General features: G+C 47.6%; 1 protein-coding gene across 1 annotated transcript in view; it reads left to right on the top strand.

Annotated features, from left to right (window-relative positions):
* Galnt9 (polypeptide N-acetylgalactosaminyltransferase 9) overlaps positions 1-20256 on the top strand; it is a 77483-nt gene that overhangs the window by 20476 nt on the left and 36751 nt on the right. The window contains exons 2-4 of the mRNA XM_085680139.2: positions 8260-8440; positions 17576-17742; positions 19139-19313. Coding sequence (XP_085536265.1) covers positions 8260-8440; positions 17576-17742; positions 19139-19313 — 523 coding nt within the window. The remainder of the gene's footprint in view (positions 1-8259; positions 8441-17575; positions 17743-19138; positions 19314-20256) is intronic.

Here is a 20256-nt window from a genome sequence, read left to right as displayed (position 1 = left end):
TGGACTGTTCTCAAGACTTGAGCCTGCAGGGTCAACAGGATGGTTCAGCAGATAAAGACACTTGCTGTCAAGCCTAAAACTTGAGTTTGATCCCCAGAGCCCACATGTGGGAAGACAGAACCTACTCTTGAAAATTATTCCATCTTCCACATGTATGCTATGACATGGGCATATATGTACAACAATGTAAAATATTGTTTCAAGACATGGTTTCTCTGTGTGACCCTGGCTATCCTGAAACTCACTGTAGACCAGGCTGGCTTTGAACTCAGAGATCCACCTGCCTTTGCCTCCCAAGTGCTGGGACTAAAGGCCTGTGCCACCACTGCCTAACCAAAAAAAAAAAATTTAGAGTTGAGTCCAAGCTAGGTGTGGTGGCACATGGGAGGCAGAGACAGGAAGATCTCTGTGAGTTCAGTGAAAGCCTGATGTACATAGTCACGACTGTGAACTCACTATGCAGAGAAATCCTATTGAAAAAATATCAAAACAAAACAACAAAAAAACCTTGAGCCTTCATTAGGCCACAGGTAAACCCACGCCATGGATCATGTTTTCTGCCCAGAACACAGCTGGTAGAATCTGTAGAAGAAAGATGCCAGGAATTTATACATGCTCACCTAAAGCCATAACCTATGTCTCCTGTGAGCTGAAGGGGACATGGTATTGAACATCATAAAATATTCAGAAACCAAATGATATAAAAATTGTTAGGTTCAGCCTGATCTGTATTTAGCTTTAATGTTTATATTAATACACCAAAAACAACTAAGGTCAAAATGAATTATATTGCTTAAGGTCATTAAATAAATTGGAGAGAAAGACAATAAGTAAAAATTCATGAAATAGAAATTAAACTGAGGAAATAGAGGAACCCGTAAAAGCTGTGAGGCTTTGCTTCCCTGGCAGCTTGAAGAGTTGGGTGAGTCCTGGTTATTGTCTCTAAATCTCCCAAACCTCCCTATGGACCCTGAGGTTGCCTCAGTCACTTGTATGGTGGCTCAGAGTGTCCTCCCTCTCCTGAGTAGAGCTGTCTGTCCTTCCATGCAGTTAAGTCTCAGAGTTAACCTAGACTCCAACCTCATTTGGCAAAGTCCCTCTGCCTTCCAGGGACTTGAAAGTAACCCCACCTCAGTCCTTGTTTCCGGTGTCTTGCTTTACCCTGCTGCCCCAGTTCTTCATGACACCACCATCCCTGCTCCCTACTCCAGAAAGTCTTGCTTCCTCATCTGCGCTCTGCACAGTTCACCTCAGTGACTAGACAGTCTCCTCCCCACTCTACCCGGGCACAGACCTGAGGATCAACCCCTAGCCTCCCCCTGTACCCCATCCCATACCGACCTTTCAAAGTCTTAAGAACACTCTCCACTGGTCCACCATGCCCTTGATCTCTTCCCAGAATACCTTGTCACATCCCAGCCATCTCCCAGTACTGACCCCAAGTGTGGAGCTTCCACCCACAGCTGGTGCCCACAGGCTGCCATGGTCCGTACCATGCTTAGTTCCCCACCCTTGCCAAGTCTTCTGGAGACCGCATGTGCCTGTCATTGGTATGGTTTTTGTCAGAGTCTTCACGCCTGTTAAAATATAATTTTTACATGTGTGCATATATGTTTGTGCATGAGTATGCACACACACATGCCATGTGCTTATGGATTCCTGCAGAGGCCAGAGGAAATCATGGATCTTCTGGAGCTGGAGTTACAGGTATTTGTGAGCCATTTGATGTGGCCTCTGGAAGCAGATGCTCTTAGTCGCTCTAACCTTCTCCATGCCATTCTAAGAGATGGACAGGGAGACAAAAGGTACTGTTTCATACTGACTTCTTATGTTTATGATTATCCAAGGGAAGTTTTAAAGGACTCTTCCATGGCGGGAAAGTGCTGGGGTAGAGTGAGGAGGGCAAAGTGTGAACTTAATCTGTCCTTGTGTTCACCATGACCATAGTCTTGTAGAAATAATGTGGGTCACTAAACTATGGGTATTGACTTTTCTCTCTGTGATGAAACCCTTGACTGACTCTGGGGATATGCCTTCAAGGTCTTCCTGCCAATATGAAGGAAATGTGGTAATCATCCCCCAAGAGTGTTCGCCAAAAAAGCTGACTTCTTATTCAAGGTTATCTCTCTCTTGACTGACCTCATGGAATTAAAGACACTACTTGTTGCTTGATGCTTTGCCTATTGGAATGAGGTGCTGGTGATCTGTCTTCTGCTGAGGACATTTGTGCCTGGGTGACTGGTTGGACTCATTATAGGATGGTGTTGGACATTGAGTGGTCCCATCTTTTCAGCAGGGCACCAGATCCCTGGAAGGTGACCCTGGATTGAGTATGGGGAGCCAGCTCTTGGATATGTACAGGATGTTGGTTTCTGTTTGTTTTCTAGGAAAGATGTAGGAAGATGTTTTAAAACTGAGTTAAGAAATGTAGATTTCCCATTATTCTTCCAGTCACATGCCATCAGGGCTGCAGCACAAGCTGCAGCGTTGTTCAGCTAGGGGAGATTTGGGAATGGAAACCAGAAAGCGCTCCTTCTTTGCTTCTCCAGGAACTGCTGTGCTTTAAGAAACCATGTCTCTGCCTTCTGCACAGGAGCTAAGGCAACTAAGCCCCCGGGAATGGGCCCATAATAGGTCACCGCATGTGAGGAACAGTCACACCAGAATCTTCTGCCCCTAGATACCAGCGGAGCTGACAGTGTGTAGTACGGGCTGTAGCTGTGTGGTAAACAATGACAAGCTTTGAAGACATAGAGTCTGCAAGTTCCATCTCTCATGGTTCCAGGGAAAGCCTTCCCACCCTTTCCAGCTGCTGAAACTTCCAGATACCCTGGCTTGTGGTCCCAACTCTATCTGTGCCTTGTACACAGATGGCCTTCTCTGTGAGGACAGCCATGCTACACTTGGGGTTTAGCCTCATCCTGTGTGACTTCATTTTTCTGTGGTTGCATACTATTTCCAAACTGGGCCACATTCATGGTTCCTTTTTTTTTTTTTTGTGGCCTGTCCTGGAACTAGCTCTTGTAGACCAGGCTGGCTTCGAACTCACAGAGATCCACCTGCCTCTGCTTCCCAAGTGCTGGGATTAAAGGTGTGGGCCACCACCGCCCAGTGCACATTCATGATTCTTAACATCAGGGCTTAAACAAATTGACCATAAGCATATTTGAAAGATGCAATTCATCCTGCAGTAGTGTATGTAGTCTGGTCTCGTGTGCTTTGTGGGTGTAACACTTGTCCTTCTCACTGTAGCTGGGGATACTGAGAACCAGAAAGGAATGAAACAGCATCATTCTCTACTTTCTAACCAAACTCATGTGCCCCTCCTGCCCAGTCTGTACTGTGTCTGGAGCTTAGCCTACAGTGAATACAGGGCCGCAGTGGAGAGAGTGAGAGAGGGGATTCCACAGCTGCTGCCCAGAAGTCTGGGCAGAAGGGGCAGCCCCTTCTGCTCAGTACGGATTTTGTCAGAGCCTCAGTGTGTGCGTGGCCATGTAGACTATTAATGTGGTAAAACAGGCCTCATAACTTTTCTATCATGGGGCGGTCATCTCGGTGTCCTTCCAGGCTTGCCCTCATTTCCTGGTGAGATCAAGCAATTGTATCTCTTTACAAGAAATCTTTGTGAAATAGGATCTGAGCTGATGCGGGGAGAGTGCAGAGAGATGAGAGGCCAGAATCCTGGCAGGGAGGTGCCAGAGTGACCTTCCTTAAAGGCAAAATTCAATTTGGAGTTTTCAGTCAGTGTCGCTGGTACAGATTCCCACTCCTGAGAACTGAGGGGAGCTGAGGCCCACCCAGGTGGCCCTGACGTCAGGCCCCACATCCCAGGCTGGTTTTGGAGATTTGCTTTGCTCCTGCTGACCCCTCTCTGCTGGTGGCCCCTTACCAGAGCCTCCCAGCCTGAGAGGTGAGTCTGTGTGGAACCCACTTGTGAGTTTTCCCAGGAACAGCTTTCCTGCCCCACATCTCTTGATCGGACTCTACAAAACCTTGTGAATAGCAAGGAACAGGTCTGTCCTTAAGACTGATGAACATGTATCACCTAGAGCTCCTCCTTTGGCCCTTGGGCACACTTTAAAAACAAGGTGATTGTTAGTGCTGTTTGTCTACTTAGATGGATCTAGAGATAAGGAGACAGAGCCCCAGACTTGTCTGTGAAAGAGTTTCTAGGTTGGGTTAATTGAGGTGGAAGACTCACCCTTAATGAGTGGTAACATTTCCTGGGCTGGGGTCCTGGACTGAACAAAAGAGAAGGCAGATTGAGCACCAGTGTCTGTCACTCTCAGCTTCCTGACTGTGGCTACAGAGTGACCTCATGCTTTTCTCACCTTGATGAACTGTACTTTCAAACTGTCCTTCCTTCCTTAAGTTGCTCTTGTTAGAAACTTTGTCCCAGCAATGAGAAAAATGACTAATATACAAAACTTCTCTGAGAAAAGTCAGATGTGTAGTATGTCCTGTGGGGTCAGATGCTAGGAAGGATGGTGGGGGCCAGATGTGGACCAGCAGAACACCAGGAATCTGCTTTGATTCATCACAGTGGAGGTTCCTAAGCAGGAGCCTAACCTGGGCCCTGGATCTACCACCTCCACTGAACAGCAGGAGGTAAGCATTATCTGGGATGTTTTGTAATACTGAGTCTATTTTCTCACCTGTTCTCCAAGGGGTTGGGGAGGTCATGCCCTGGGGCTGTGTGAGTACAGATAGATCTCCAAGGGCAGGAGTCTGCTTGTTCGGCAACCAGCAGAAAGCCAGGGTGCTGTCCATAGAAGACAGAGAATAAAGACCACAATACTGTAACAAGAAAGAATTCCATAGGTGAGCTAGTTAACCTTGAGGACGTGACAAGGAATCAAACTGGTGATCTGAAAAGTCTCAGAGAATGAAAACAAATATGTCAGCAGAAGGAAGAGGCCTCAAGAGGAGGAATCTTCATTTAAAGGAAGTTGTAGGACTGGGGCCTCAGTGGCAAAGGACCCAAGCTCTGTTCCAAGCACCCATATCCAGTGGCTCACAACCACCCATAACTCCAGTTCCAGAGGATCTGAAGCTCTCTTCTGCCCTCCACGAGTACCTGCACACACTTGGTATACATTCTCACAGATATATACATATACACATAGATACAAATAAAATAAAACATGAAAATGTTTTTAAAAGATAAATATTTAAAGGAAGTTACAGAAGAACAAGTTGAAAAGCAGACAGAAATATAATCTCATAGTTAACAGAACACATTACCCAGAATGAAATATTTCCTAAAGGTTGAACATGACCATAATAAACTCTAGATGGGAGAGCCAGCCAGCCAGCCAGAGGAGAGGCAGAGAGACAAAGACAGAGATGACAGAGAGGTAAGACAGACAGTGACAGAGAGTATGAATGAGAATGAATACTTATAGAAAGAAAAGGTTCTCTTGTGCTGGAACTCAATCCTGGGACTGGGTGAACAGGAGAAGCTTAGAAACTCAGTATCCAGCAAAGTTATCTGCTGCTCCTAAGGAGGAAAAAAAAGTTTTCCAACTATCTTGTAGCTCAGAAAATTCTCTTTCCATACAATCATTCTGAAATATGATTTGGTAATATTTTTCAGTCAAGTAAGAAGCAAGTCCCAGACCTAAGGAGATGTGGAATTCACAAAATTGGAGCGCCTCTCCAGGCTGAGCACAAGAAGGATTCCAAGGATGGTGGCTAGGAAAAACAATACAATTTATGTCGGAAGTAAAAGATGAGGGTACTAAGACCCACCTATGATTCTACCACTTGTCCCCACTCTGCAGTGAGAAAGGCTGGAGTCTACTCCACAGTCACCTTGTTAAGAAACCTGGGATACAGCATGGAGACCAACTGTTTCCAGCGATGTTGCCTGAGTGTGGTCATGTGACCTTGAATGTGTTATTTGACTCTTTGCACCTCAGTTTCCTCATCTGCAGGTTGAAGTGCCTCATAGACTGACCTCCTAGGGGTACTATAGAGAATGAAGGAATGGACATGTCTACAGAGAATGTGCCAACAAAGACTGTTACTGCCACACTTGCATGCCATGACAGAGCAAGACCCAACTTAAAGCAACCAAAGTGTGCATGGTTCTGAAAACTTAGAACATTGGTGATAAAAGTCAATATTGCCTTGATATTTTAAAATTCTTCATTATGTAGCTTGAGGTTGGTTAGGGATGGAATTACATTTTGGTCCTGGGGTGTTCCTCAGTGCTAGGCTTCCCAGTGAGTTCTGTTCATGTAATTTCACAGAATAAATACTGATCCATTTCCTGTTTTAAAATCTCATGGAATCTTGCCAGCATTTGCAGAGCATGATAGGGCTTTTGCAGAAAACCTTGGGGGACACTGTGGAACCATGGGTAAGAAGCCTGTATACCCCTCATCTTACACATTGGGCGTTGAGAGACATGGCGAGAGTTGGTGTTCCTAGAAACAGTGCCTTCAGCCTTCCTCTTGAAGTCACAAAGGCAACCACCAGAATCGCTAAAAATACAACAGAGCTGAGAAAAATCAGGGAAGGCGGTGCATGGGAGGGGATGTTGGTGGAGGGGGAAACAGACTCCACTCATTTTTCTCACTGAGTAGCCTTGGGACGTGTCTCTGGCTTACAAAGCAGGAACCAGATCCATACATCTATCACAGCTACAATGTTGTGTATTGGCTACGATATGGAAAGGATGCAGCAGGCCAAGAAGCAAGTGTTTTGAAGAGTGGAGTTTGCAGGCTAGTGAGCTCAGGTGATGTATTCTGAATTGACTGGATAGTTCATCAAGTGTATATTTTGCATTTACAAATGAATCCCCAAAGCTGAATACCTGCACCCCTGCACAGCCTCCAGCCAGGCAGCAGGATCTGAGGACAAGGGCTCTGAGGGTGTCAGGGCTGTTCTGCCAGCTTGGAAGCTGCTTTGTGTCTGCCCCTGGGAGTTGCCTGTTTTTTCCCTTTCAAAATGAAAGACACAAAGTGTAGCATGTTTAAAAATAGTAGGGCTTTTTCAGATGTGGTGGTGAGGCAGGAGGGGCCCATTCAGGGCTACATAGTGAGTTCTAGGCCATCCTGAGCTGCAGGAGAGCCTATATAAAGCATGATTTTTAGATATGTTGCAATATAAAAATGAGCAAGTAAAATAATGTGTCTCATAACTTTCCAATTTTATATTCAGTGCATATCCTTCAATCCTATACAAATATCAACTCTATGTTTGGTGGAATATTCCAAAACACACAGCGGTCCAGGAGCATGGACTGAGTAGAGCCCCCGCATTGACTATTTGAAGTATGGAGGTTTACACCTCATATTACCTAGCTGGATCTCTGCCGAGGAGAGCAAAGTATATTGTCTCTACACGTGGTTGTTGTCCTGGACTACAGCTCCTCCAGGAGCTACTGACTCTAGTGACCGCTGAGAACTTCCCTAACTGGTGTCCCCTGGTTCCATAGCCCCTGCCCCATCTAAGATTCTGAGCAGAGCAGGCTCTGCCCTAGCTTTCTGGAGAGTCCTTGCCCCTCTTCACTGGCTTCTCTCCTCCACTGCCTTGTTTCCTCTGTTCCATAAGTTGTCACCTGTGTCCTCAGACTGAAACCCAATTTGCAATTGGTCTGCAAGACAAGCACTACCCATTCCCAGTCTGGGGACAATGACTGTGCATTAAAAAGTTTATTTTAGTTCTTTACAATTAATATTTTATATACTAATTAACTTTGTTTCAGATATTATTATATTGCGAGTATATGCATGTTTATGTATGCAACAACATGCAGGTGGAATTCAGAGGACAATTTTCAGGATTCTGGGAATTGAACTCAGGTCATCAGCCTTGGTGGCAAACATCCTTAACCTCTGAGCCATCTTGCTGGCCCTTTATACCAGCTTTAGGATTAAAGAAAGAGTGTAGAGTCCAGAGAAGTCACAGTCTTGGCCTCTGCATCTCCTCTGATGACATTTTAGTCAGTGTAATGATCTTTTACAATGGTAAATTGATAATGGCACTGGACTCATAGCTGAGGTTAAGGATCCTACTAGAACTTTCTATGCCACCAAGGTTCTGTTGTGAATGTATAGTGACTAAGTCTCACCATCATGGTGTCATATGGAGTAACCACACTTATGTTAACCTTGTCCAGCCTCCCCAACCTTGTCAGCCATGTGCCTGCTGGCTCTACAGTCAGACTTTTCCTGACCACACTGGGCTGGGGTGGGTGTGCTGGGAGCAACGCCAAGGATCTGCTGACCTGTCCTTTCTTGTCTTCTTCAGGCCTCGCAAAGCCCATTGGGCTGGTGGAGGGGCCAGGTGGCCTGGGCCAGGGAGGAGTGGCTGCCACTCTGCAGGATGGTAGCCAAGAGACTGAGGGCAAGTTCGAGGAGTTCGGGTACAATGCACAGCTCAGTGACCGCATCTCCCTGGATAGGACCATCCCGGACTATAGGCCCAAGAGGTGAGCAGCTTGGCCTCAGCAACTGAGGCCTGAAGGTGGAATTCTGCTGCATAGAGGTGCAGGGCTGCAGATGAACCCTTGGTCTCTTTGTGTCTCTGTCTCCCTTGACCCCCCCACCCCGTCTCTTCTCTGTCTCCCTCAATCTCTCTCACTCTGTTTCTTTCTGTCTCTCTTGCCCCTCTGCTGTCTGCTGTATTCATCCTTTTGATACACAGCCACTGCATCAGTCCCCTTTCCCTTTGGACTCAGAGGCTGGCAGGCTGGAAGTGGCTGGGCTATCTATTTGAGTCCAGCTATGACTGTGTGCATATACGTATATGCGCACAGAAACTCAGATGTACTTGGACACCTGAGCTAGAGGTTTTGGTCACTGCTCAGCATGTTCACCTCACTGACTTTTTGTAGCTATTACTGTCATTGCTTAGTGAGCCCCAAGTGTCTGAAAGTCCTTCAGAGGCTGTGACCATCTTGTTTCTCCCAAAAAACAAAGAAGTAAAAGATTCAAAGGAGTTGCCTTCCTCATTACTATGACCTTGCTTATGTCCTTAAGGACTGGGTTCTTATCCTTGTTTATTATCTCCTTCCAAAAGCACAAAGGGAGCTGACCAGAGCTGAACTTGAACACCTTCATAGGAGGATTAGTGAGGCCAAGCATCCATCAAAGCATCAAAGCTTTGAGTTGTCAGTAGCAAGCTGGCTGCCCTTGGACTCCATTACAGACTACCAGGACTGGAGACCTAGGCAGGGAAACTCAGCAGCTCCTTGATGTCTGAGCTCAGGGCTCAGAATGCTGCTAGAGTGCCTCTTGGGGCCTGTGAAGGTGGATGAGTGGTGAGTCTGTTTGACTAGAACTCTGTCAAGGAGCTTTCTGAGGAGGACCAGGCCAGGAGAAGATGGAGCAGGAAACTCAGGGAGGTGACTCACCAGAGCAGTGATCACAGTGATGGAGGAAAAAGGAGTGGACCACCTACATCACCCACCAGGTTGCTCTGAGTCCCGGTCTTCAGGTTGCCTTAAGACTTCATCTCCACCTCCATCTTGCTCTGTGCATGAGCTTAGGTAGGAAGATGGCCAAAGCCCAGAGTCCCAGAAGGCTATGAAGGCCCAGAATCTGGAACAGTTCTCTGGGGCTGTGCTTGAACCAGCTCCCAGAATGGTGCCTGGGCTTGGGTGATGCTCCAAACATGGAGCAGAGACTGCAGCTCCGGGGACATCCTAGCAGCTGTGCTATTTTTTAAGTCCCAAAATAGCCTGTATTTTTCATGCTTGACTCTTTATTTTGGGGCATTTTTTGAAATTCAGAAGTTGAATTATTTACATCATGAGACAGGGAGATAGTTGCTGCCTTCAAATTTTGGGTTGCACAAAGGTCTCTGACATACTTTGATGGACCCTGGTGAGACCTGTTATATTCTTTCTTACAGCCTCCTGACCTGGGTAGGGAGGGTAGGGAGGAGGTATAGAGAGTGTAGACGGGGTCCTGACGTGGACAGTCCACCTAGATCAGAGTGTCATCCACGCTCTCCCTGCTGGACATGCCCCTTCCCAGTGAGTAAACAAGGACAGGTGTCTTCAGCACTCCATCACTCAGCTCTTAGGCCGTTTCTCCTCATGTCTAGTTTCATGTGGTATGGCAGAAGCTCTACTTTAGGTGACACATGTGTAGCAGGCCTGGCCAATCAGAGCATAAGCATAGTGGGAACCAGCCCAGGGAGACTGAACCAGGAACATGTTGGAGCTGTTGAGAAGTAGAAAAGGACTAAGTGGGACATCCGAGCTTGCAGTCTGATTGGCAAAGTGAAGTGGGCAGACTATGAGATGATGCTTGGAGAGACACCCATACCTCCTAGGAGCTCCATGCAGTTGTACCACATGATAGCCCCCAACCTGGAATCTTTGTAGTGGCCTCCAAATTCCTGCCCTCCAGAACCATGGCAAGAAGTGGCTATTGTATTGAGTCATAAGCGTAGAAGCTGTTGTGTGCAGTCAGCAATAGGACATCTGTAGGAAAACTGATCATTTCAAGCTCAATCTAGGCTCTCTCAAAGCTATCTTGCTGTGATTTCCTCAAGGATTTCACCCCCATCATGGCCAGAACCTGTTCTCAGGATTGGCAGACATGGCCATTAGAAGCTGGACTACGGGGGGGGGGGGGGGAGGAGAGAGAGAGAGACTGTATGTGTGTGCACGCGCACATGTGAGGGTGTCCCAGCACCCACAGGCAGCACCATTCATTCAAATGACTCCTCATGCTTCCTTGTCAGAGCCATCTTCGGACCCCTCTTGTCTGGGGGTGGACAGCTTTTCTAATTAAGCAGCAGCTTTAATTATGGCACAAAGTGTATCACATAGATTACTAAGCCTGCCCCTGGGATGATGAAAGGAAGCTGGTAAATCCAAATTAAACAGTGTCATCAAAACGAACAGCTTTCCCCAGCAGCCACAGCCATGATGTCCCTTGTCTCCTGTCTGCAGTCTCCATGCATATTCATCATCTGAGCTAGGAGCAGCTTGACTGTCAGCTCTGATATGTGCAGACTGAGTGCATGGCAAACAGAAGACTGAGCTAGCTCCTTGGATCCAAGCTGGCAGATACATCTGCACGGGACAAAACAGACCCCCATCCCCTTGTGCTTTCGGTCACAGAGGAAGGCTGGAGTGTTGGACACTGAAGATCTCAGAGAAACTGGGGTTTCCTGAAGACATGACTCGTGTTCTGGTGTCATATTTTTTTTGAGCTTGTTTTGTTTTGGTGTTGGTTTTCTGGAGAGTCTCCTCATGTTGTCCAGGCTGGCCTGATATTCACACTCCTCTTGCCTCAGCCTCCTGAGTTCTGGGATGACAGGTTTGTGCCACCACTCCTGGCCCCAGCTTTTTACTAGATGTAGTGCTGTGGACAGCAAGGCCTTGTCCTGACTGCACAATTAGTCCTTACCAGTTCTCTCCTCTTAGATCTACACCCCAATAGGGGCATCTAGGACAGCTAGAAGTTCCTGCGGAGGAACCGACCCAGCAACTGTTTTCTAGTGTTCCAGACCTGTCCCTGGTACCACAGACTGAAACCTAACCTGACAGCGAAGGTCACTGTCCTTGCATCCTTAAATGTGAACCACTGGAGCTGGGGGCGCGGGGACACAGAGCACAGGACTGGCCCTAGGCCCCTCAGTAGGCAGAACTGGACACAGTACATTAGCTGTGGTGTGCCCTCAACCTTTATATGCATGCCCACATTCCAGCCTTCCCCTTCTCCTGCTGTGTGACCTCTGAGCAGGGTCCACTGAGCACCCACAGCCCTTGTAGAGGGTCCCGGGCTAAGACAGCACAGAAGCCTGGCACAGCTGCTCAAAGTCAGCAGAGGACACCAAGAGCTGAGCTGGCCCAGAGCATAATGTGTCACCTAGACCTGGGAGATCTGCCAGCCCCTGTGACCCAGGAATGGTTTGAAGATTGTCACTACCCAGAGGACAGGGGGCATATCTACAGCCCTGTGGGGCTAGGAGAGTCGTCTGTATCCAAGTGGCTAGTTCACTCAGGTGGTAACCCTCTGACAAGTTTGAGGTCCCTTCCTATCTCCCTTTGAGAGCTGTTAGCTTGAGAGGGCCCTGCATGTGTCTATGTACATGTGGTTGAGGTGTATCTTTGTCTCCAAAAGGGAGTTGGCATCACTTTTCTGGCCTGTGGGTAGAGGGCTGATGGGGCAGAGTATGTGGGCTTGCCTTCAGCTTTTTGTTCTTGGGCTTTTAAGCTTTGAACATGAAAGTGTGTCTGTGGAGCATTTGTGTCCAAAACTCTAGGGACAGACACTGTGTAAACATATGTGCCTCCACAGGTTGGTCATATGACAACTGGAGGTGTCTGTGAGATGTGTCTGGGTATCCAGGCATGTGTGAATGTGGATGTGCATATGTGGAAGTGTGCACATGTATATGCTCATTTGTGCAAATGTGTGTGTATGCATATGTGTGGGTATATTGCAGGACAGTTTTGCCTCCAGCAACATGGATGGATGGATGAATTCAGTGTGTGAAAGACAATTTGGTAGAGGAGGGACATCCTAGTTTCTGGATCCTTAGTGTCTCCTGGCTTTGGCTAATGTCAGTCACTACTCTCCTGCTTCTTAGGTGAGAGTGGGAAGGCAGACGCACAGGTGACTGCCTGGTAGAGGAGTTTGAAGTCATGTGTGTGCCTTGCATGGATGAGCATGTTTCACAGCAAGGCAGGATGCTGCCGTGCAGCATGGTAGCAGCACTGTCCCCAAGGACCTGCCTGCTAAAACCTCCCCATTCAAAATTCCCAGAAATAAAGGCATAGTTTCCAAATGAGCAACTTTCTGTCTGCTGAGGCGCAGCTCAGCATGAGACATGTGTCCTGCCGCCTTGCAGAGAGTGACTCAGGGACATGCCACCACTTCACTTCTTGTCCTCACACACTTATCTTTCCAGGACACAAAGGGCAGACCATGCATTTTTATTAGCACCAATGATCTGGGCATCTGAGGAGAGCTGCTCAGGTTCTTGGCAAATGTGCTGCTCCCGCTATCTCTGTGGCAGGATTCCCTTATCTCCCTGTTGTGAGCAGGAACCTCTGCAGCACGCAGTCCCTTTAGTGCACTTCCCAGGCTCAACCTCAGCCCTCCTCATGCAGCTCATACTCAACCATGGCTTTACAGAAACCCCACTGTCTGCCAGCAATAGGAAGGGACACTGTACTCAGTTAACCCATATGTGCCCAATGTGTGTTCCCATCTGTGCTGGGAAACACTGGTTGGTTGATTGTTGCCTATCAGAACTCATGGTTGAACACACTGCTTTATTCTGTATGGGGACATGACTACACTCTGTCCAGGCTTGGGAACAAGGCATAGCAACCACATCCTCGTACACGGCAAGCCAGAAAGCCAGTGCGGCCAGCCATGAGAAAACCTGAGATCTGGCTTATTCCTCTCTGACAGAAATGATGCATGGTGTTGGTGTTGGGAGGAAGCACACTGAGCTACTCTGGGGCCGTGAGGTAGCAGTTTATTCTTTTCCTCTGTGATACTGGGGTCCTGGGGTCTTGAATGGCCAGGAGAGTTACCTAGCTCACACAGCACCTCTAGGGTAACCAAGGCTAGGAGGGGTACAGGGTGGCCTGAGATACTACTACCTCATGAACACTTCTGCCCAGAGTACTACACTGACTCCATATTGTAAAGCCATCATTTGTCTGAAGAGGGGCAAGGTACATCACGGGCACATAACCATATTACTCTCTGTAACACACAGAGAGTAGCAAGAATATTTGTCAGGCCTACATCAGAGCCCCTAAGGAGGGGGCAGAACTGGGGGTGGAATGGCCTCCTCTCTGTGTCATATCTAAGCTTGCTGGGGAGGACATTCCAATACCTTTTTAGTGGAAAAAAAAACACCTCAATTCAAAATGGGCTAGGGAAGCCAGGAGACGAGACAAACAGCAAAAGCTCAGGGTGTGTGTGAGGAAGGGTGTGAGGTGTAAGCCGGCAGTCACTCGTTTCTGTATTTGTCAGTGTTTAAAGGACTGCACAACACTCTTCTGTCTGTCTTTATCTCTCTGTGTATCTCGAGGTAGCTTGTCTTTATCTCTAACTCTGTCTTTCTTGGGGATAATTACGAATGAAGCTATTTCCTGCCCTCTTTCCTGGACTTTCCTAACCATGATGCCAAGGTCTAGTGGATGGGAGCGCTCACTGTCTTCTGCACGGTCTCACTCTCTGCTTCTGCTGGGCAGACCTCGATATTTCTGGGGAGGGGCCATTACTCCTCTACTCCTGGGAGACCCTGGCTCTTCTTCAGGTGACCAGGAGTTCGGTGGCCTGTGCCCACTTCCCAGACCAGTAGATGGTGAGTGTGAGAAAAGCCTGGCCTTCTCAGTGAAGGCAATGTGAGGGTAAGGTTGCTATAACCAGTAAGGGAAAGCAACCAATATGCCCAAGCGATGGGGGACGTAGGAGCTCTCCCTCTCAACAACCTTTGCTAGCCTGAGGGCCAGAGACAGGGCACTCTCAAAGCACATCCCCCCAATGAACCAGTTCTTGCTGGTGGAAGGTTCTTTGGAACAAGTGCATGTGCCCAGTGACCAAGTCCATGGACTTCTGGCCAACTAACCCAGAAACAGAAGGATTTGTACAGTCCTTCCTAACTCAGCTAGCCACTGCCTCTTGATAGCACATGCAGTGATACACAGATGCTCAAATGGCATTTGGCTTATTTGTCCACCATCATCCTCTTATGAAGGAGATGGAGTCTTAGTGGAAAGAAGACCCTGACAAGGGACACAGGTGAGGGCCATAGACGTTAGGTCCATGTGCTGGGTGAGTGTTACACATAACTACCCCCAGAACAAACCAACCACCATCTCACTTGCAAAAGATCATCCCAGCTGAGCATGTTAGTTGTTTATATCCCTCATAGAGGGGTAGGAATGACTGCAAGATGATCACCTGAGTATCTAGTTTCTCCCTGCCACCTGTTGTATGCAATTCTGCTTTAACTGCACGTGGCCCAGGGACAGAGCAGGCTAGGAGAGGCCTCATCTGTGAAGCTGTGGGAAAATCAACATTACTGCTGGCTAAAGATTCTCTGGTGTGGCCTTTGGAGGGCAGCACTCACACCCCTAGGTAACTCCTCTGGAAGAAAGCCCAATTGGTTCCCCAGAGTGAACTTTGGCCCTTCCCTTCTTCCTCCCTTCCCAGAGTGAACTTTGGTGGAATTGTGCCTGTTTGTTGTTGGACCTTAGGAGGGGAAATTTTTTGCCCCACACACCCCCTCCAGGCAGTAACTTCAGCAACAATAGGAGTAAATCATGGATAAAGGTCTCTAATGATGGACTCAGCAGGGAAGAGCTGCACCCCTCCCCACAGAGGTATGGGGTGCCTTCTGTGTGGCTGCAGCTCCCGCAAACCTGCTGATGTTTTCTGTTTTACATGCTTTGCAAGTTCATGAAATTGTACATTCCAACTTTTTCTCTCCATGGATAAATGGACTGAGGTCTTCTTGTCAGGAAATGTTTGTCTGAGTGATGAAGTCTCCATGGCTACCCACACGCAGTCCATATCAATGTGGTGCTGTGCAGCAGTTGTCCCTTGAAAGTTATGCAGGCAGCTCAGGAAGTATGCATCCTGGCCACGAAGGAGGCGACTGCTGGGGAAGGCTGAGTCCTTAACTGTGCCGTGTACAGGACATCCAGGCCATGCTTCGCTCCTGATGCTGGTGACTTGGGTTTGAATTGCTGCAGCTGAGAGAAAGGGTCCTCATCGCTAATAGAGGTATTTGGGAACTCTTGAGCTGAAAAGACTGAGTCCATGAAGAGTGGATGGTGAGCAAATGCTGTCCCCGTTCCCAAGTGACATATCAACCCCTTGGGCTGTAACTCAGTCTAAACGTGAAATGAACATTGCTGTTTCTAGTGTCACAGACGGATCTGTGTCCCCAAAATTCAGTTTGAAATTTTCACCCACAGGACTTCAGATGCTTCATTTGAAAGCAGAGTTACTATGGTTGTGATTAGTTAGGGAGGGAACCCCAAAACCCCATGTGGAAAACCCCATGGAGAGGAGGAGGCAGAGGTTGGGTAGGAGGCCACCTTTTTGTGCACCCCTGCCATTTTCTTATATATTCAAAATCTTAAATTGCATTATTTATTTGTCTGTCTGTTGATTGGTGGGCTTGGGGGCATGTGTGCCACAACACATGTCTGGAAGTCAGTGGACAACTTGCAAAAATCGTTTCTTCCCTTCTACTTTGTAGGTCTTGGGGATTGAACTCATGTTATCAGGCTTGCCAAGTGCCTTTAGCTGTTGAGCATTGGGACAAAATGGACACATCCCCTGGAAGCATTCGGGACACTTGTAATTCCTGCAGACTCCTGCTCCCATCGTCAGTGCTGTACTGGATGCTGATGCTGCATCCTGGTCAGACCCTCTAGCTCTTCTCTAGCCTCTCCCCCCTTGCTAATAAAGGATTGTAACTGTTTTATTTCCCTTGGGATTATTATCTACCCTCACACCCAGACTTGTCCCACCTCTGACTGCCTTTGCTACTCATTCACACTCCTACTTCTGAAGGGGTCAGGTGGTACTCACCCAGTGTATCTCTCCTGTAGCATTCTGTGTTGCACAAGGTAGGTGTGTTTAACTAAACAACTTTTTCCATTTTGAGGAAGAAAACTTTGGTTACTTTGGTACAGCATCCAATAGCTTTCAGTGGGTCTCATCCCTAGTTTTCACTTAATTACCTGAGTTTCATTTCCTCTTTTATCCATTTCTTCTTTGTTGTTTTGAGATAGGGTCTCATTCTATCCCAGGTTGATCTGGAACTCACTCTGTATCCAGACTAGTCTCAAATTTATAGTGATTCTCCTGCCTCATCCTTCTGAGTACTGGGATTACAAGTATAAGCTACTGGGTCAGCCGGCCTCCCTTCCCTTTCTCTCCCTCCCTCCCTCCTTCCCTGCCTCCTTCCATTTCTTAATTGGATTTTATTTTATGTGTATGGATGGTTTTCCTGCATATGCATGTATATGTATATATGTCTATGAGTCACATGTGTTCCTGGTATTTCTGAAGTCCAGAAGAGGGTGTCAGATCCTCTGAAACTAGAGTTATAGATGGTTGTGTGTAGTGTGAATTCTAATTGGTCTTAATAAAAATCCGGAGTTAGATATAGGGGTTAATGCTGAAAGATCAGAGAAGCAGAGCTGCCAGTCACTGGTTCTTACTTCTACTGAATCCTTAGACCAAAGGGGTGATCCTGTCCCTATGAAACCTCAGATTGAATCCTGAGCTCCTGTCTCTTCCTGCCTTATATTCCTCTCTCCACCTAGCCATATCACTTTCGTTGGGAGCCACCATGTGGATTCTGGGAATCGAAACTGGGTCCTTTGGAAGAACTGTCAATGCTCTTAACTACTGAGACGTCTCTCCACTCCAGCCCCTGGGTTGTATTTTTGAGACAGGATTTTACATATTCCAGTTTCTTAGAGTTTCTGTTGCTGTGATCAAAAGTAACTTAGCAGGGAGAGTTTATTTCATCTTACATTTCCAGGTAATAGCCCAACACTGAGGGACACCCCAATCCCAGCTGCCTACTACACCTCCTGATGACCACCATGCCTCCACAGGTGCAAACAGATAACGCACTCTGAAGACCTTCCCCAGATCTCTGTGGTCTTCATCTTTGTCAACGAGGCCCTTTCAGTTATCCTGCGCTCTGTACACAGCGTGGTCAACCACACACCTTCCCAGCTCCTGAAGGAAGTCATTTTGGTGGATGACAGCAGCGACAATGGTGAGTGGGGACCACGCCCCAAGGGTGGTAACATTGAGCACACAGTTTTGGAGCTGTGGACCAGCTTTCTGGGTGTATTGACTCTTGTGGCTGCCCCAGCCAATGGCTTCTAAGCTTGAAGCCATAGTGTTGGCTTGCTAAGCTTTGAGGCAACAGCCTGAAGGTGTGGCCAGAGAAAGCACCTTGCTAAGTAACCTCCCATTTTCTGCTGATGACAACAACATGTGGGGTTCTTGACTGAAACCTTTTACTCTGACTTTGTATTGTTGGGGTGCAGTTCTTTGTGCCACTTCTCAAGGCCACTACCAGTGGGCCTGCATTAGTTACTTATATCAGAGAGAATCAATTTAAGGAAGGGTCTGTTTTGGTCCCCGGGTTGAAGGTATAGTCCATCATGGCGGGGAAGGCATGGCAGAAGCAGCGTGAGACAGTTGGTCACGTCCACATCCAGAAAGCAGAGAGAAACAGATGCTGGTGTTCAGCTCAGTTCCTCCTGTTTTATTCAGCTCAGGACTCCTGCCCAGGAGTAGTGCCGCCCACAGTTAGAATAGGCCTTCCATCTCAGCTAACCCGATCTAGAAACTCCCTCATTTACCATTTTAATCATTTTCAAGTATGTGGCTCAATGGTATTGAGGATATCCATGTTGGGCAACCACTACCTCTACCTCATAACTTTTGGGGGGTGGTGTCTTTTGAGTCTCATTCTGTAGCCCAGTCTAGCTTGGGACTTCTTATATAGCCTAAGCTGATCTTAGACTCACAGAGATCCTCCTGCTTGAATTTTGGTATCACAGGCATGAGCCACCGTGTTCTCACAGAAACCAATTCTTTACTTGTCCCAGCCACCAGTACCTTCCTACTGTCCCTCTGGATTTGACTTCTATAAGCATTTCATAAAGACAGTCAAACTGCATTTACCTGTTAGTGGCTGGTGTGTGTCACTTAGAACTATGTCGCAGTCCTCCATGTTGTGGTAGTATCAGAGCATCCCTATCTCATTATGATCAAGTGACTCCCTAGTGTGGAGGAACCTTGCTGGCTGCACAGGACTTCATTTCTGTGTGTACAGACCTGGGTGGACATTCCTTCATCTGTACAAGGTCTTCATTCTTGGTTATAGCTCAGTGGCCTATAGCTCAGCTATAGCTGCCTACACTGCCTCTATCACTTTGGTCTATTTTTTCCCTTTGCTACTTTTCCCACCAGAATAGCAACTTCATAGGATTGGGGTTTTGTTCTCCCATAGTCTTGCCAGATGTTGGATCTCATGCAACCTTATGTGACCTCACAGTACTTTTTTGAAACTCCAAGTTAGGAGCAGGACTCAAACATCCCAGTCATGGTCTGGGCTCTTGCCAGTGTAGCATGCTAACACACTTATCTTTCCTCTTCAGTGGAACTCAAGTTCAACCTGGACCAGTACGTTCACAAAAGGTACCCAGGCCTCGTGAAAGTTGTGCGCAACAGCCGTCGGGAAGGTCTGATTCGTGCCCGGCTTCAGGGCTGGAAGGTGGCCACGGCTCCCGTTGTTGGCTTCTTTGATGCCCACGTGGAGTTCAACACTGGCTGGTAAGGGCTGGGGTTCATGGATACATGGAAATCCTGTGGGCATTCAGATCAGAGAGCACATAAGGACAGGTCAGGCCGTGGCTCTGGAGCTTTCCAGAGATGAGCTCTGCTGATAGGCCAAGCCATTTGGCATAAGAAGTAGAATTTTCTTGACCTTGTAGGAAATTCTAGATCAAGAAATTCTAGATACTGCTTCTCATTCAAGGGAAGGATTGGACTCAAATGAAAAACCAAGGGGACTCTGTGACCAGAAGGTAGAAAAGTGCCCCCCATCTTGTGGCCACAGGCCAGCAGGTATGCAGGACATCCATTGCAGGAGCAACCTACTTATCCCTACTGGATAGATTAGAATCCTGTGGTCCCTGGAGACAGGGACCTGACCCTACTTGCTTCTTAGACCAGAGTAGGCCTGCGAAAGCTAAAGATATCCACAAGGGTTGAGTGCCCCAGAGTCTCTATCCTGGAGTTTCTCTTGCTTGTTCAGCAAAGGATGCCTTGGAGGGCAGTATCTTTATCCAGCAAGTGGCCCATACTGGGGAAGCCATGTCAGAGCTAGCTTCTTATCCCATGCTGTTAAGAAAGATTATTTTTTATTTAGCAAAGGTCCTCCTTGCTGACCCTGGGCAGGAGTTGGGCGAAGGAGCAGGGAGCTTCCTGCTTCAGCAAAGTCCTCTTTGGACGACCAGGATCCATAGGGTGTGCTGTATCTGCAGGTGTTTGGCAGTGATCACCTATGGTCTTTGTTTCTCACATGGAAAAGAGGGCACTAGAGATCTTACTTGTGACTCTACTCTGGGACTCAGTGCCTGCCTCTGTGTTTATCAAGATTGCAGCAGAGTGACACCTGCCATCACATGTGCATGTCACATGAGCAACTGGGACATTCAGACATGGGTAGGCCAGGTGTTGTGGGAAGTGAGAGTGGGCACCAGAGGGTGCAGAA

Source organism: Myodes glareolus, chromosome 2 (genome assembly GCF_982192425.1).
Source record: "Myodes glareolus chromosome 2, mMyoGla1.1, whole genome shotgun sequence".
Lineage (NCBI taxonomy): Eukaryota > Metazoa > Chordata > Mammalia > Rodentia > Cricetidae > Myodes > Myodes glareolus.
The sequence above is the reverse complement of the archived record's forward strand: the minus strand, read 5'-3'. Positions and strand labels throughout refer to the sequence as shown.